Source organism: Bactrocera neohumeralis, chromosome 2 (assembly GCF_024586455.1).
Source record: "Bactrocera neohumeralis isolate Rockhampton chromosome 2, APGP_CSIRO_Bneo_wtdbg2-racon-allhic-juicebox.fasta_v2, whole genome shotgun sequence".
NCBI lineage: Eukaryota > Metazoa > Arthropoda > Insecta > Diptera > Tephritidae > Bactrocera > Bactrocera neohumeralis.
Genome location: NC_065919.1, coordinates 33,875,229 through 33,892,986, shown reverse-complemented (window position 1 = coordinate 33,892,986; position 17,758 = coordinate 33,875,229). Strand labels below are relative to the sequence as shown.

The 17,758-nt window shown below is 38.4% G+C and overlaps 2 protein-coding genes across 4 annotated transcripts; one reads left to right on the top strand and one right to left on the bottom strand.

The window, feature by feature from the left end:
* The first annotated feature begins 287 nt into the window (after positions 1–287).
* Positions 288–5,402, top strand: LOC126751466 (uncharacterized). The gene is made up of 2 exons (XM_050461754.1): positions 288–2,674; positions 4,841–5,402. The coding sequence occupies exons 1-2, from the start codon at positions 288–290 to the stop codon at positions 5,400–5,402; spliced, it is 2,949 nt and encodes a 982-aa protein (XP_050317711.1).
* Positions 5,403–5,775: 373 nt separating this feature from the next.
* On the bottom strand, positions 5,776–12,093 carry LOC126764084 (uncharacterized). Of its 3 annotated transcripts, none has more exons than XM_050481878.1 (7): positions 12,010–12,093; positions 9,932–10,270; positions 9,526–9,874; positions 9,078–9,222; positions 8,846–9,016; positions 8,624–8,789; positions 5,776–8,369 (listed from the first exon to the last, which is right to left on the bottom strand). In XM_050481878.1, exons 4-7 carry the CDS (start codon positions 9,195–9,197, stop codon positions 7,714–7,716), a joined length of 1,113 nt encoding a protein of 370 aa, XP_050337835.1. In that variant the 5' UTR covers positions 9,198–9,222; positions 9,526–9,874; positions 9,932–10,270; positions 12,010–12,093; the 3' UTR covers positions 5,776–7,713. The 3 variants fall into 3 exon arrangements, with proteins under 3 accessions (XP_050337835.1, XP_050337829.1, XP_050337843.1); XM_050481872.1 differs by lacking the exon at positions 12,010–12,093 and adding an exon at positions 11,623–12,003; XM_050481886.1 differs by lacking the exon at positions 12,010–12,093 and adding an exon at positions 11,623–12,003 and having other exon boundaries at positions 8,624–8,785; positions 8,846–9,222.
* Positions 12,094–17,758: the final 5,665 nt, after the last annotated feature.

Below are 17,758 nucleotides of genomic sequence, written 5' to 3'. Positions count from 1 at the left end.
CGGCACTTGAAAGCGTCGCCCGCTTGGTCGCTGCACCATTGCTGCTGTTCTGTCAGCGCATCTCTTCTGAGAGCTCTGCTGCTAGCAGCAGTTATTATCGCGCTTTATTAGCATTTTCTACATTTTTTGCTGCCTGCACTAAATGTTTAGTGAGACATTGTTTAGTGAGACAACGCATTGTTAGTGAGCAGTATACAACTTCTTTTTTGCCGTCGCTATAACTGACCGCTGGTAGTTATTCTCTTCGCTTTACATTAAGGGTGTACAAAAATAACGTAAAAGGGATAATGTCTCTTGAACACTCCAAACGCAAACGTGCTAATATAAAACGCAATATATCACGCATTAAATCTATAGTTGAGGGATCAAAAGACTTTGATGAAAAGCCTTCACATGCGGAGTTGCAATGCCGACTGGGAATACTAGAGTCATACTTTAAACAAGCACTCTCAGTTCAAGCTGACATTGAAGATTTGGATCCATCAGACACAGGTCGCGCAGATTTAAAGGATAGCTATGTCACAGCCAAACTTTGCATTCAAGCACAACTTGGGGACGAAGGAAACGTTACAATTAACTATCCCGAGACAACAGCTCCAACACCTGTTTCCACGCCATCATTCTTGCCAAGGTTGTCGCTGCCTATTTTCAGCGGGAATTATGCAGAATACAAAAACTTTATTGCATCTTTTACTCAACTTGTCGCTCGGGAACCTAGACTTTCCAATATAGAACGATTTAATTATTTGTTGTCGTGTCTTAAAGGTTCAGCCCTGGAAACCGTAAGAGCCTTCCAGGTAACCAGCGAAAACTACCCGAAAGCTTTAGATAGACTCAGGGAACGCTTCGATAATCCCACTCTGATTTTTTTGGAAGGAATTACCTCCTTATTTACGCTGCAAACAGCCGATAAATCAAACTATCAACAATTGCGTAGTTTGATTGACAAGGCATCAGCTATATTCAGTTCGTTAGAATCGTTGGGCACGAGCTCCAACATCGCACAAGCAATGCTGATTTACATTGTCATTGGAAAATGTGATCAGCAAACTCGCAACAAATGGAATGAATCGCTAGACTACAAATCGCTTCCAACTTGGATACAATGCACCCAAGTTTTAGAACGCCATTGTCAGTTTTTGCATTCATCCGACTCCTCGTCACATCATAAGTTCGAGTCCACCAAACCAATTCGGATTACTACCCGTGGACAAAACTCATCATTCGCCATCACTAAGCCTTCTTGTGTTCTTTGCTCTAGCGATAAACACAAAATCATTGGATGTTCTCAATTTAAGGACATGAACACGAATCAACGCTACGATGCTGCCAAGAAATACGACCTCTGTATCAATTGTCTGAGCAATAGTCACAGAGTAGCTCAGTGTGCGTCGAGGCATCGCTGCCGCTCCTGTAACAGAACGCATCATACGCTCTTGCATCATGACAACGCGACTCTGCCTACACTTGCAAGTACAACATCTCTTCCTGTTTCGCAATCGTTTCAACCATCATCATCATGTTCAACCAAACCTCATACATACAACCAACTAGCTGCCACGCATTCGCATATGGAGACATCGGATCACGGGCAGGTCATTTTAGCAACAGCTTTAGTTTTAGTTAAAGATTCAACGGGTGCGTACAAGCTTGGAAGAGCTCTTCTCGACTCATGTTCTCAAGTGAATTTCATGACCGATGAGTTCGCACAAAGGCTTCACCTTCGTCGAGAAAAGTATCACATTGGCATTCGCAGCATAGGTGACTCAGTTACCAACCTTAAAGCTCGAACCACCACAACAATTAAGTCACTTACATCAGCATTTCAACTTTCGCTCCAGTTTGGTATCACACCCCATATTGCATACCAACCTGATGCTGAAATTGACACAATAAACTGGAATTTGCCAGCCAACACAACTTTGGCTGACGAAACGTTCTTCAAACCTCGACGCATCGATCTGTTGCTTGGAACAGAGGCATTTTTTGAAGCTCTCGCTGTTGTTCAAATAAATCTTGGCCAAAATTTACCTACATTGCAAAAAACATTATTTGGCTGGGTGGTTTCTGGAAGATACCAGTCCAAGCACTATACGCCTTCAAAGTCATGTCTGCTATTTCGCGAAGACTCTATTGACGCAAACATGCAACGCCTTTGGGAGCTCGAAACTGTTGACTGCAAACCCAACCCTATTTCATCTGATCATCGCATTTGTGAACGTCATTTTATAGCCACAACACATCAAGATACTACTGGACGCATAATTGTGAGGCTGCCATTTAAGGACAATCCAGCTGCACTTGGAGCCTCATACGACATCGCTCGTCGCCGATTCCTAGCAATAGAACGCCGTCTGTCGCATTCGCCAGACACTTATTCCCAGTACGTCTCGTTCATGGAAGAATACGAACGTCTTGGTCACATGTCTGTAGTAAAAGCGCCGAAATTAGATGAACCACACTATTACATTCCACATCACTGCGTACTGAAACCTACACGCGCATCAACAAAGTTACGAGTAGTGTTTGATGCCTCTTGCCAAACTACGACACAAACATCGCTAAATGACTTACTTTTAGTCGGACCAACTATCCAAACAGAGCTGTACATGTTGCTTCTGCGCTTCCGTTTATATCGTTACGCTATCACCGCAGATGTCACTAAAATGTACAGGCAAGTATCCTTGAATAAAAATGATCGTAGATTTCATTACATCTTCTCACATACCAGCTCAACACTGTGACATATGGTACCGCCTCAGCCCCATATCTAGCAGTGCGAAGCCTTCACTATTTAGCAGATAAGCATATGGCAGAATTTCCAATTGGCGCCGCGGCTGTAAAGACTTCGTTCTATGTCGATGATTTTCTATGTGGTGCGGATGACACAGATGCCTTACACACATTAAAGAAAGAAGTTATTGAGATACTTCGACGCGGACAGTTTCCTCTATCCAAGTGGCATTCCAATCACCCAGATTTCATGGAAGGCCAAACTATGAAAGAACTAAGCGTTACTGACGATTTTACATCAAGTGCACTTGGGGTGACTTGGAATCAACGCAACGACACGTTGTTATTTTCATTCACACCAAAGCAAGTTCACAAGTCTGTCACAAAACGCACAATACTGTCTATCGCTTCATCGCTGTTCGATCCACTTGGAGTGCTCTCACCAGTCGTGATAACCTCAAAAATAATTATGCAGGAATTGTGGCTGCTAAAATTAGATTGGGACGAGTCGGTTCCTCAACATATACACCAAGCCTGGAATTGTTGCTTAGCATCTCTAAACTCGCTTTCACCACTCAGCCTGCCTCGTTATTGTCTGCTACCTAATGCTCGCGACATACAGTTGCATGGTTTTTGCGACGCATCAATTCGGGCATACGGTTCGGCAATTTACATACGAAGAAGACTCTGACGGAAAGGTTGCTGTGCATTTATTAACGTCGAAATCAAGGATCGCACCAGTAAAAAAGCAGTCTCTTCCAAAACTCGAACTTTGCGGTGCCCACCTTCTCGCTTGCCTGTATGCTAAGATAAAGAACATATTCACATCTGTTAGCATAACTACTTTCTTTTGGACTGATTCGCAACTAGTTCTACATTGGATAAAACAACACTCTGTTACGCTGTCAACGTTCGTGGGCAACAGGGTATCTGACATACAGGAATTAACCGCAGGTGGACAATGGAGGTATGTGCCTTCCAAAGAGAATCCCGCCGACCTAGTATCTCGAGGCTGCCCTGCTGCTGAGCTCAAATCTTCGATATGGTTTTCTGGTCCTCACTTTTTGCAAGAAAACGCAATGAAATGGCCAAGACACACAGGCAATATTGAGCTTGACATGGATATTGTGAACAGAGAAAAACGCAAGAAGACATTTGCTATAGTTAAGGAGGTAAATTACTTGATCGATGTCATTGATGGCATAAGCTCGTATCTCCATTGTCTGCGTCTCATCGCCTGGCTCTTTCGGCTCAGTGATAAATGCAGACGAAAGTATACGACAAACACCATTTCGCCATCTCCTGACGAATTACGACGTGCATCATATTGCATTATTTTTAACATTCAGCAACAACATTTTTCAAACGATATTCAATTACTTCGAAAAAACCAAGCCCTAAGGAGTAACTTGAAGTTTCTCACACCATTCTTGGACAACGTAACCGGTTTTGAACTCATAAAAGTTGGCGGACGTCTAGATTATGCAGATTTACCCAACTCGTAGAAACATCCGATTCTACTACCCAGTGATTCCCAATTTGTACTAAAGTACGTTCGACATCTACATTTGCGAAATTTTCATGCAGGCCCAAAGGCATTGGTCGCCTTCATCAGATTAGAATTTTGGATTGTCAACGCTAAAGATGTTGCTCGTCGCATTGTTCGTTCCTGTGTGCATTGTGTTCGTTACAAGCCAGTGCTGTTACAACAGGTAATGGGCCCACTACCAGATACACGTATTACTCCTGCACGCCCATTTGAACGTTGCGGAATCGACTTTTGTGGACCAATTAACACATATCTTCGAATTCGAGGAAAACCACCCACCAAGTCATATTTAGCTGTATTTGTATGCCTCGTAACTAAAGCTGTGCACATCGAGGTGGTCTCCGACCTATCAACAAACGCATTTCTAAATGCATTAAAGCGAATGAGTGGTCGCCGTAAAATGCCATGTGATATCTTTTGCGACAATGCTACCAATTTTGTGGGCGCATCTAACCAGTTAAAGGACCTCAAACAGTTCTTATTCAAGACTGAAACGTTAAATGAAATCTATAAATATTGTTTCTCTGATTTTATTAATTTCCATTTTATTCCACCCAGGCCACCTCACTTCGGCGGCCTTTGGGAAGCTGCGGTGAAGAGCGCGAAAGGGTTGTTAAATCGCACATTGGCAAACACTAAATTGACATTCGAAGAGTTAAGCACCGTTGCTGTAGAAGTAGAAGCCATTCTTAATTCACGTCCACTATGTTCAATATCATCAGATCCCAACGACTTTGGTTCACTGACAGCTGGTCATTTTTTGGTCGGTGATTCTTTGCGTGGCTTGCCTGAGCGCTCACTGGAGCTGAAGACCGTCTCACACGTTGATCGCTACAACACAATCACTGCCATCAAACAAAGTTTTTGGCGTCGCTGGTCTGTGGATTATATAAACGAACTACGAGCCCGAGTAAAGTGGACAACACCTTCACCTAATCTCACTAAGGGTGCTTTAGTGATCATACATGATGACAATCTGCCACCGCAACGTTGGAGATTAGGTCGGGTCGAATCAACCGTGCTTGGACGAGATGGCCATGTTAGAGTGGTGAATCTCCGAACTGCCAATGGAACTCTTTGTAGGCCGATACATAAATTAGCCATTCTTCCAATTTCTTGAAAGATAGTTCTTTCAACGCGGGCCGGGATGTTGGGTCACCCTAATGACAGTGACCCGTGCTCCGGATAAAAGCAACATATTGTTATTATAAATCTCTCTTTATCTCATTGCTTGTTAATAACTCAATGGCTTACGCTTACTTACATTTGTACACACATGTATACATACATACACATATTGTACTCATAATTTTCTTTACTTATGTCAATGCTCAAATCTTCTAAAGAGCAATTATGTATATAGAGTATATATGAACAACTTTGAAAATAAATCACTCGCTAAGGAACCGTGAACAGGAGCACACTGCACTTTAATTTGTTTTACACCCCCGCATTTTTAAAATAATAAATAAAGTAAGAAAAACGCTTCTTGCTCCAACAAAATTTTTTACTTATTTCTTTCTATTTTTGAATTACTAAAATTTTCAAATGATTCTTACTACATAAATTTTGAACAAATGCTTATGATTTGAAATATAATTTTTGTATTTATGAGTTGTATTGAATTTTAGCATAAAGAGATAAAATGTATCCTATGTCCTTACCCTGCTTCTAAGCTACCTCCCCACCAATTTTAAGCCAAATCGGTGCAGCCGTTCTTGAGTTATAAACGACTTTCTTTTGTATACCAACTTGTACCATACTTGTAAATGACAGAAAATAGCAAAAAAGAAAAAAAAACAACAAACACATACGGGAGCTGTAGCACATGAAAATTTTCATTAGCTCTGCTGTGCTACCGCTTTCAATTTTTTACTACCGCTACGCCAGAGCATAGCGCAAAATTTAATTTTTTGCTCCCGCTCCAGCTATAGTTTTTTAACTAACAAAACTCGGAGCAGAGTAGAGCGCATACTTTACATTGTTATGCTAAGGCTATGCTGTGGCTCCCGACAAAGTGAGAGCGGTAGCAAGAGTAAAATGAAATGCTACGAGAGTAGCGTAGTTTTTCAAACGCTGACTAAATCATCTCGATCAATTAGATCACCTACCATGAGCAGTATCAAGTGAGAAAATGTTTTGATCTGTCTCGCGTTCATTTTGAATGAAGCGTTTTGTATATGGTGCTTTTGAATGGGTGGACTTATATTGCCAATTTCTGTATCCCCATACTGAAACATCTGTTTCCTGTAATTCAAAGTTTCTAAACAAAAAAACTTTTTTTCATACACAAAATAATGTAAAATTTTGGAAAAATTATATTTGCAAACACCCAAAAATAAATCGTGCATTATGTCACAAGCAATGTTATCGGTTACATGAAAGTTTGACAAGGAATTAAATATCGAAACATTTTTAATGCCACTAACAACAGGATTGTTCAGTAAAATATCGCTATTATAACTACTTCTAGTTCGTAATGAGTTCGGGACTTCAAGACAATCTGTACGAGTTTGAAGTTTTTGCCTTTTGCATATTCTGCACCAAGAATTCGCAGAAAAAGAACTGACATAGCCTAATGCAGTGTTAAGACCAAGATTATCGCCTAAAATTTGTACTAGTTTAAAATGTATTATACAGCTTTTGCCATCTACATTTATTTGAAGGCCATTAATTTCCAATGTTTTTAAAATATTCAGAAGTGGTGTAAGGCAAACAGTAAATCCACAATCTTGTAGATCTCGAACTTTAACAAACCCTGCTACAAATATATTTGATAATTTGCTAAGTTGGTACTGAGGTACGCTTGGAAAGTTATAATATATACCGCAAATTTTTTGTTGGCCAGATTTACTGCCCAAAGGATCATTAATTTCGAAGTCATCCATATACAAAAAAAATGGAATCGTTACATTATTTTTCTTTAAATTTTGCCAAAAGCTGCTATTGATGAAATGAGTATAAGGAAGGTTTTCTGAAAAGTTTTTCATATTTAAAAGCGTTGCCTCTAAGATCCCTTTACTCTCAAAAAGTTTTTTAATTTGAAAAGGAATGTCTGATAGGGTTATTTCGGTTCTAGCTGAGGTTAAAGTTGGATTGTTATTAAATATGACTTCTGAGAGTTCGTCGCTAACAATATATTTTTGCGGATGTTTATACAGGTCTAGTTTTTCTATTTCTTTGAAAAATTTGTATTCGGTGGTTAAATCATAAAATGGCTGAGATATAATTTTAATTACTTCCTCAAGTATAGAATTATTTTCATGAAAATTACTAATGGCTCTTAATATTTCATATTGGGGTTGAAATTAACTCTGTTACGGAATTTTGATTTTCGAATACGTCTTTCCGAGAAAAATTCGTATTGGAATGCAGCTGAAGTAGAAACGCGATCATTGAATCTTTTAAAGAAGTAATATTTTATATTGGTACTAGTTGATTTGATGAATTAGTTGTTTGAATTGGAATATTAAGAGCAAGAGAATTTTCTTTACAAGATTGGCTATTTCTATTTTCAAATGTTTTTTGAGGTGAATTTGAAATCTGTGAATGTTAGAAAAAATTTGTTTGCAATTATATTCGTTACATTGAAATTTACAAACTGGTGGAGTACCATGAGCTGACTTTAGATGTTTAATCAGCTCTATAGAATTTAAGTGAGCTTTTTGACAAATGAAACAAGCAAAATTGGGCATTATAGCCCAATAAAAATATTGTTCTAAAAATGCCCATACTTGCTTGCTTCTTTGTGAATACTCTATCTTATAAACGTACGATAGTTTAATAATGCAGTCAACGCACTTCATATACGTAGTACATTTCCATTGCAGACCATCGCAAAAAACATAAAACTCTGAAATGGATGACCAATCTGATCCAACGACGATAATTCTCGGCTGTAGTTTCCCCTTTCTTACCGCAAACTGGTTCTTCAATTCAATTATTGTGGGTTGAATATCATTACGTGTTGCAACGAGTGTTACGAAATCTGCTTGGGCATCAGCTATTGTTGGTTTTTTGTCCTTATTAAGCCTCAAAGGCTGTAGCAAAGCATGTAGAAGAATTGTACTTATACAATATTTACATTCTGTAAAAAAACTGTGTAAATAAAAATTTTATTATTTTAAAAGTGATATTCAGGATTTCGTGCATACGATCCGGTATCATTGCATTTCCAAATCACCACGACAGCGCAATATAAAATTTATTGTTGTACATATACATACATACATACATATCTATATGTAATTTGTGATTGCACTGCCATAGTAATATGGTCGTTTGCATATTATATAGCACGAAATCCTGAATACCGCAATTTCATTTGATAAACCACTTTACCATTTGAGATGTTGTCAATGTGCAAATACTTTAAGAATAGTTCCCTTGAAACACGGTCTTTTATATCTCTATCAAAAATTTTGAGGATTTCTTTATAAAACTTCTCCAATTTCAAAAATAACATATTTCCTTTCCCGGGGTAAAGAGTCTCAAAGCCTATTTCTACCTATGGAAAATAAGTTATTGAATTATTTGAAAAAAGCATTGAATATAAGAACTCACAAGTTCATATCCACGAAAGTCCTTATAGCGCGGCCATTCACTAAAAATGCAGCTTAAAGAACTGGCGTTATAGATATCTATAATTCTTTGACCAGATGTCTCCTTCCAGTAATCAATAACCTGTTCCCATGGTGTGCAATTATTCTGCAGCCAGCATTTCTTTTCGTAATACTTATCTAAATATTCAGAAATAAGTATATCTTGTGAGAGTAAACAATCTATTTGTTTATACCGCTGGATAAAGCTGCTGGCGAAGCGGTAGTTGTACGATCGGTTGAAAACTTTTTATAATTGGTTTTGTCAGCATTCGTCCAGCGTGAAAATAGCTTTCCCGTAGGATTTTTCTTACCATATTTTCTTGCTAGAAAATATGTTTCCTAAATATTAAATAGTTGCATTAAAAAATAGAACATGTTACAATTAAATAAATCAATAGTATTGCGCAAAACATATGCAACAAAATTAGTTTTATTTTGGTTTGGCCCTATTTTTATTTATTAATTTTTAATAGTAATAGTAATAGTAATGTTCATACTAAACTCCTAATTTGGTTGCTTATGTTTTGCACAACGTTTTAAGTGTGTCAAATGATTTCCCAAAAATAATTAAAATAGTAAGCAGAACTGATTTTTTTCATTTTGAAACATGAAATGATTACATACACGTATGGATATACATACCGGATTCTCTTTGGGGAATACATCGCAGATGATGTTGGCCCACTTTTGCATTTCTCCATATGTCGCCTTCCTATATAATTCTCTATTACGCAGTGACACAATGTATTCTGCTGCTTGGCAAGAAACCATTTTTCTGCTGAAAGTGAAGCACAAGCTGCCCTTTAACCGTACCTTTTAAAAGGTCGGTTAAGCTGCGACTGTCCATGCAGTTATCATACGTTGGCTGGAGTACTGGTGAAGAATCTCTTGAACTTTTAGCTGCATTTAAGTCGTCAGAAATTTTCTCTAACCACTCCAAAATTCGACTACTCGCAGATAAGGTGCTTGCATCACGTATAAGCGGTATATTCTAAAAATGCTTGCATAAATGTGCATCAAAGAAGTTATTAAATTATGCTACACTTACCATGTTCTTCCCCCATTCTCTTAATCCCGCTTTAAACTTGATGCATTCGCCAAAAAATTTTGTTGGAAGCTTTTCAAATAAACAGTCGATATCTTCCCAATCCATTTTTGTTAAAATTATCGTTGATGTCACTCCGTAGTCCATAAGAATGGAGCAAATATCATCATTTAACTCCCATGATTTAAAAATGGGCAGCGTTTCAATTGCATCTAATGTGCAAGGAGGGTTACTGTTTTCATCCAAACTGAATATATCCATTTTTCAAACTTGTCACAATTTTTATAAGACACGCGAGTTAAGGAATGTATTCCTTATAATAGTAACAAACATCAAAACAACCTTTTTGTTTCAGTAAACAGAATGCAGAAACAACCTTGAGTTAGAACAAAGCAATTGTATCTAAGCAAGCAATATATATATAAACAAACCTAAACAAATAATATAATCTGTATCTTAACAAACTATCAACTAGTAATAAGTAAACATATTAGTTAGTATAAATAGAAGTAAGAACCATGTAATAAGTGAGTCTTAAGAGTATAAATAAAGAGTACACATTCCGATGCAGCTCAAAATATATTCTTTTGACTCATTTTTACCATATGTAAAAATTAACTGGGGGCTCAACCGGGATAGCAAATTTATTTGCTATACAAAAAGCCAGATTTTATTCCGAAAGGAATAAATCAAAAAATTCCACAGGAAGTGGGACTTCCAGCACTAAATGCCTGAAAAAAGTGCAGAAACAAATGGCAATGGATATAAGTAGAAGTCCTGTAACAGCGGACAATACTTCCAGAACGAATCAAAAGCAGATCCCGAAAAAACGGACAGCAGCGAATTCAGCAAGATTCACAACAGGCCCTGGAAGAGCGGACAGCGACAATTCCTGAAAAAGTGGAACAAGGTAAAAAAGTATAGGCCCTGAAATAATGGATAATACTTTCACCAAGATTCGCAATAGACTCTGAAAAAGCGGATAACGTTGAGTCCTGAAAAATCCTGAAACATTGGACAGTTAATTATCAGTTAGGAAGAAGCAAAGATGGTCCAACTCCAAGCACAAGTAACTGCATTGATGGTAATTATAAACAAGCAACAAGAGGAATTTATACAAATTTATCCTCAATCGAAAAGTGAAAATTTCCATAAGCAACACCAATTACCCAAAAAAGGCACCGAAAACAAGGCAAGCCAAAAAGGAAAATGGTTGTTGAGTTCTGGAAAATTAACGCTAATTCAAAACGAACTAAAAGAAGACATCATTTGAAACACGAAAAAATAATTAAGTATATAATATAGAAAGATATTAATTATAAACATAAAAAATTTTTCACACATATACGAAAAGTGAAAATTTTCACAAACACAGCCAATAATTCCAAAAAAAAGGCACCGAAAACAAGGCAACCCAAAAAGGAAAATGGTTGTTATATTTTAGAAAATTATTAAACTAATTAAACACTAAATTATAAGAGAAAGGAAAGCATTATAAGAAACATGCAAAAATAATTATTTACTATATAATATAATATAAAAAGGTAAACTCAAAAAATTAATCAAACACATAAAATAATTAATTATTATAAGCCGACATCAAGCCTAGATGTTTTGAAATGAGGACATTTCATTTTAACAGAGGGGAGAGTTAAGGAATGTATTCCTTATAATAGTAACAAACATCAAACAACCTTTTGTTTCAGTAAACAGAATGCAGAAACAACCTTGAGTTAGAACAATTGAAGTGCACTGTCACTACAACAAATAATCCTAAACAAACAAGTATCAAAACAACATTGAGTTTGAATACCACAACCTTATCTTAGAACAAAGCAATTGTATCTAAGCAAGCAATATATATATAAACAAACCTAAACAAATAATATAATCTGTATCTTAACAAACTATCAACTAGTAATAAGTAAACATATTAGTTAGTATAAATAGAAGTAAGAACCATGTAATAAGTTAGTCTTAAGAGTATAAATAAAGAGTACACATTTCGGTGCAGCTCAAAATATATTCTTTTGACTCATTTTTACTTATGTAAAAATTAACTCGCGTCGGGCCACACTCACGTTAATACTGACTGATGCCCAATAATTATTGCATCATCTTAAGCATGCAAAAACACGAGCCGATAGAAATACAGTTATGATTGGCGACATTGAAATGCTTATGCTTGTGAATAGTTTGTTTTTGTTTGTGCATTTGCTGTTTTTTTAAACTAATATACGTAAGGCTACATCCCGTGCACTTCGACGCGTATAATGTATGTTATGGTTGCGTGCTCAACACATATCATTATGTTATTGTTGCTTATAGTGATTTACATTTCGTTTTTGTTTTCTATTTTCTTTCATACACTTCAGTTACTTTTTGAATTCAAGAGTATGGAAAAAAAGATGTTAAAAGAAATCAATGGAACTTGCAACGGTACGCTTCCCTTCTCTTCTCACCGCCTTCTCCTACATTTAGACAGAATTTATCGAACAAGAAGTTTTCTCATTATTTTAAGCAGATAAACTTTTAAATAAAAATAAGAAGATTTCCCACATATAAATAAGAAGAAATCTCTATGAAAATATCTTCGTCTTTGACTTCTGCCCTCTTCTTGGTCCCTGCAACTGATCATAGAGACAATCTTTTTATTTTTATTAGCCATATTTTTCTCTGTGAGGTAAGAAATTTCAAAAATGTATCTATATTGTACATATATTAGCGTAAATACAACACGTATTTCCATACAAATGTAGTATGTAAACAGCACTTGGCCTAGCCAAACACCACTGGTCTCGACTAACTGTGTCAGACCGTTGGTCTCGACCAGGGTTAAGGCTGCTCAATGACTTCGAAGACCTTTTCTTTAAAGAAGGAGATAAACTATCATGCACCAATGAGGTACAGCATGAAATTATAACCACAAATTGCAAGCCTTTATACTCCAAAATTTATAGATATCCTCAAATTTATTAAGAGGAGATAAAATGCCAAATTGAAAAAATGCTACAACAGAAAATAATTAACGAAAGCAATTCACCCTACAATAGTCCCTCATGGATTGTAGAGAAAAAAGCAGACAATTCCGGGAAAAAAAAATATAGAACTGTCATCGACTACTGTATGACAATGAATTCCAATTCCAAACTAAAATTCAATCCTAGACAAACTAGGTAGATCACAGTACTTCACCACCCTGGATTTAGCCAAAGCTTTTCCCCAAATCTCAGTTACAGAGGAAGATAGAAGAAAAACCGCCTTCTCAACACCATTTGGGCATTACGAATTTATTCGATAAATTCAAGTGGACAAAAATTCAAGTGGACAAATGTGAATTTCTCAAGACAGAAACTCAATTTTTGATCCACATTTTAACAATAGAAGGAATTAAGCAAATCCTTCTTCTTTATTGGCGTAGACACCGCTTACGCGATTATAGCCGAGTTAACAACAGCGCGGCAGTCGTTTCTGCTTTTCGCTACGTGGTGCCAATTGGATATTCCAAGCGAAGCCAGGTTCTTCTCCACTTGGTCCTTCCAACGGAGTGGAGGTCTTCCTCTTCCTCTGCTTCCCCCGGCGGGTACTGCGTCGAATACTTTCAGAGCTGGAGAGTTTTCGTCCATCCGGACAACATGACCTAGCCAGCGTAGCCGCTGCCTTTTAATTCGCTGAACTATGTCAATGTCGTCGTATATCTCGTACAGCTCATCGTTACATCGAATGCGATATTCGCCGTGACCAACGCGCAAAGGACCATAAATCCTGGTTTTTGTTCATCGAGAGAGAACTTTGCTTCTCAATTGCCTACTCAGTCCGAAGTAGCACCTGTTGGCAAGAGTTATCCTGCGTTGGATTTCTAGGCTGACATTGTTGGTGGTGTTTACGCTGGTTCCAAGATAGACGAAATTATCTACGACTTCAAAGTTATGACTGTCAACAGTGACGTGAGAGCCAAGTCGCGACTGCGACGACTGTTTGTTTGATGACAGGATATACTTCGTTTTGCCCTCGTTCACTGCCAGACCCATTTGCATTGCTTCCTTGTGCAGTCTGGAGCAAGCAGAACTAACGGCGCGGGTGTTGAGGCCGGCTGAGGCAGCTGTACACTCTTATAGAAGATGGCACCTTCTCTATTTAGTTCTGCAGCTCGAATTATTTTCTCCAGAAGCAAGTTGAAGAAGTCGCACGATAGGGAGTCGCCTTGTATGAAACCTCGTTTGGTATCGAACGGCTCGGAGAGATCCTTCCCGATCCTAATGGAGCTTTTGGTGTTGCTCACCGTCAGTTTACACAGCCGTATTAGTTTTGCGGGGATACCAAATTCAGACATCGCGGCATAAAGGCAGCTCCTTTTCGTGCTGTCGAAAGCAGCTTTGAAATCGACGAAGAGGTGGTGTGTGTCGATTCTCTTTTCACGGGTCTTTTCCAAGATTTGGCGCATGGTGAATATCTGGTCGGTTGTTGATTTTCCAGGTCTGAAGCCACACTGATAAGGTCCAATCAGTTTGTTGACGGTGGGCTTTAATCTTTCACACAATACGCTCGATAGAACCTTATATGCGATGTTGAGGAGGCTAATCCCACGGTAGTTGGCGGAGATTGTGTGGTCACCTTTTTGATGGATCTGCTCCCGCCGCTTTGTTGTTTTTCAGGCGGGTAATTGCTATTCGAACTTCTGCATGGTCGGGCATCGTCATCGATTGGGGAATCGGGTTCGCCTTCTCCTGGCGTTGTGCGTTCACCGCCATTCAGCAGGCTGGAGAAGTGTTCCCTCCATAATTTGAGTATGCTCTGAGCATCGGTGACTAGATCACCTTTGGGGGTTCTACAAGAGTATGCTCCGGTCTTGAAACCTTCTGTAAACCGTCGCATTTTTTCGTAGAATTTTCGAACATTACCCCTGTTGGCCAGCTTATCAAGCTCTTCGTACTCACGCATTTCGGCCTCTTTCTTTTTCTGTCTACAAATGCGTCTCGCTTCCCTCTTCAACTCTAGGTATCTATCCCATCTCGCACGTGTTGTGGTCGATCGTAACGTTGCGAGGTAGGCAGTCTGTTTTCTCTCCGCTGTGACACGGCACTCCTCGTCGTACCAGCTGTTCTTTTGCATTTTCCGAAAACCAATGGTTTCGGTTGCAGCTGTACGTAAGGAGTTTGAAATGCCGTCCCACAGTTCCCTTATGCCGAGTTGTTGACGAGTGCTCTCAGAGTGCAAGACGAGTAGAAAATCGTTCGGCTGTCTGTTGTGATTGCAGTTTCTCGACGTCGAACCTTCCTTGTGTTTGTTGGCGTGCGTTTTTTGCTGCACAGAGGCAGGTGCGAATCTTGGCTGCAACAAGAGAGTGGTCCGAGTCGATGTTAGGACCTCGGATCGTACGCACGTCTAGAACACTTGAGACGTGTCTTCCGTCTATCACAACACGATCGATTTGGTTGGTGGCTTTTCGGTCCGGAGACAGCCAGGTAGCTTGATGTGTTTTCTTGTGCTGGAATCTAGTACTACAGATAACCATATTTCGGGCCCCGGCGAAGTCGATCAGCCTCAACCCATTTGGGGATGTTTCATCTTCCTTCTCTTCCGTCGCGGCGTAGGCGTAAATCAGCGATATGTTGAAGAACCTCGCTTTGATGCGGATTGTGGCTAGACGTACATTCACCGGAGTGAATGATAGTCCTCGGCGACGGAGTCTCTCTCCCACCACGAATCCAACACCAAACTTGCGCTCCTTTATATGGCCACTGTAGTAAATGCCACAAAGACCTACTCGTCTCTCTCCTCGTCCCGTCCATCGCATTTCTTGGACGGCGGTGATGTCAGCCTTTATTTTCACGATGACATCAACCAGCTGGGCAGCGGCACCTTCCCAATTAAGGGACCGGACATTCCAGGTGCATGCCCTCAAATCGTAGTCCTTATTTCGTTTGCCATGGTCGTCATCAAAAGGAGGTCTCTCATCCGAGGCTGTTGCTTCCTTTCATTCGGGGTGTTTTTTTCACGTGGCGGATCCCAAACCTAGCGCACAACCCTATGTAGGGGATATTTCGCCTTCCCACTTTAGCTCACCTTCAAACGGATGTTCTTAGGCTACTTGGTCAAAGACCGAAAGTCGTGAGCTGCTTGAGTCATATGTAAAAGAATCGTTTCTGGCCACTTCCAAGTGAATGGCGATCAGAGAACTTTCCTCACTTGCGTGAACTTCTACACATGACTCCATTCTCCACTTCTACACATGACTCCGAATCCAGCCAAAGCTAAAATCATACAAAACCTAAAGATACCTAATACCACAAAAAGAATAAAATCATTTTTAGGAAAAACAGGATTTTATAGGAAATTTATTAAGTATTATGCAAAAATTGTACATCCTATAACCCAATATCTAAAAAAAGGGTTTCAGGGTATACAAGTTTATATATCCCACGATTTCAGGGTTAAAAGTGCTATGGTTGGATAGAGCTGATGCTCCAGATTAAGAATATACATATATATATGTGTAATTATTGCCGCCGCAAACTTATAGTTTATGCATTTAAAGTTGATAATTTTGCAAATTTTATCTTTCAATTTCTCGATTTTTAGTAATTTATTTTATATTATGCACTGTTTATGCACTTACATTTCACTACATTTTTTCTACATATTTATTTCAAGTAATTATTTAGTTATTGGCTTACAATAAGCATTTTATATTTTACAAAAATTTCATTACATGCACAATAACAAAAGTATTCCATATTGACAGATAATAAGTGTTGCCATAATTACACATTTATCAAACAAATAAAAATGAATAAAAAATAGGATTGTACCCCAAATACATAAATCATTGCTCCTTTTCTTAATATATCATGATTTTTGATCGGGCAGACCGCCGACGCCTAAAAGGAGTTTTACTCAAAAAGAACCTGACACACCCCGGTGTTGGATCGGCCAGGGATATTTTTTTTGAAACGCGGCCGAAGGCCGCTAACGCAAAAAGGAGTTTTACTTAAAAAAACCTGACACACCCCGGTGTTGGATCGGCCAGGGTTATTTTTTTAAGCACGGCCGAAGGCCGCCAATGCAGAAAGAAGTGGGACGCGAATGGACTAATGTTTACCCTGGTGTGGGTTCGGCCAGAGTTTTTTTAAGCACGGCCGAAGGCTGCCAATGCACAAAGGAAATCTAAAAGTTGTGTTAAATAGGATACTCTTTAAACTACAATTTTGTAACGGGTATTGTTACAACTAAAGAATGTACCGTTTCTTTTTTCCCGTTTTGTGATATTTTCCATATTCATTTCATTTGAATTCCGCGTTTATGCCAGTATCCAGGATACAAATTTAAAGTATATAAAATTTATAATATATATAAATACATCATTGTTAAAAGTTAAAGTGTATTTTAATTACAATATACAATAAATACAAATTTAATGTACAGTGACTCAAACGCATAATTGGACAATAAGTATATTTCTCTTCAATGAGAAAATTTCAAAAAAGTTTTGATGCAGAATTGTAGATTATGAAAAGTCCTTTCAAAATGTGTAATACTTATGGTCTTTTATTAAAAAACTTTTTTCTAATCAAAAAAGAATTGAAAATCAACAAAATTCTTGTCAAACGTATAATTGGGCATTCATATATAATATAAAAGTTTTAATACACCAGATTTGAGCAAAATTCTGGAGTTATGCTGTTCCACTCACTTTTGATTCCCTGCTTCAACTGCTCTATTGAGTTGAAAGTGGATTGATAGAGCTTATGGGCAAGTTCTTCCCAAACATGCTCAATAATGTTAAGATCTGGCGACTGTGCAGGTGTTTGTAACAGTGTTGGACAATTG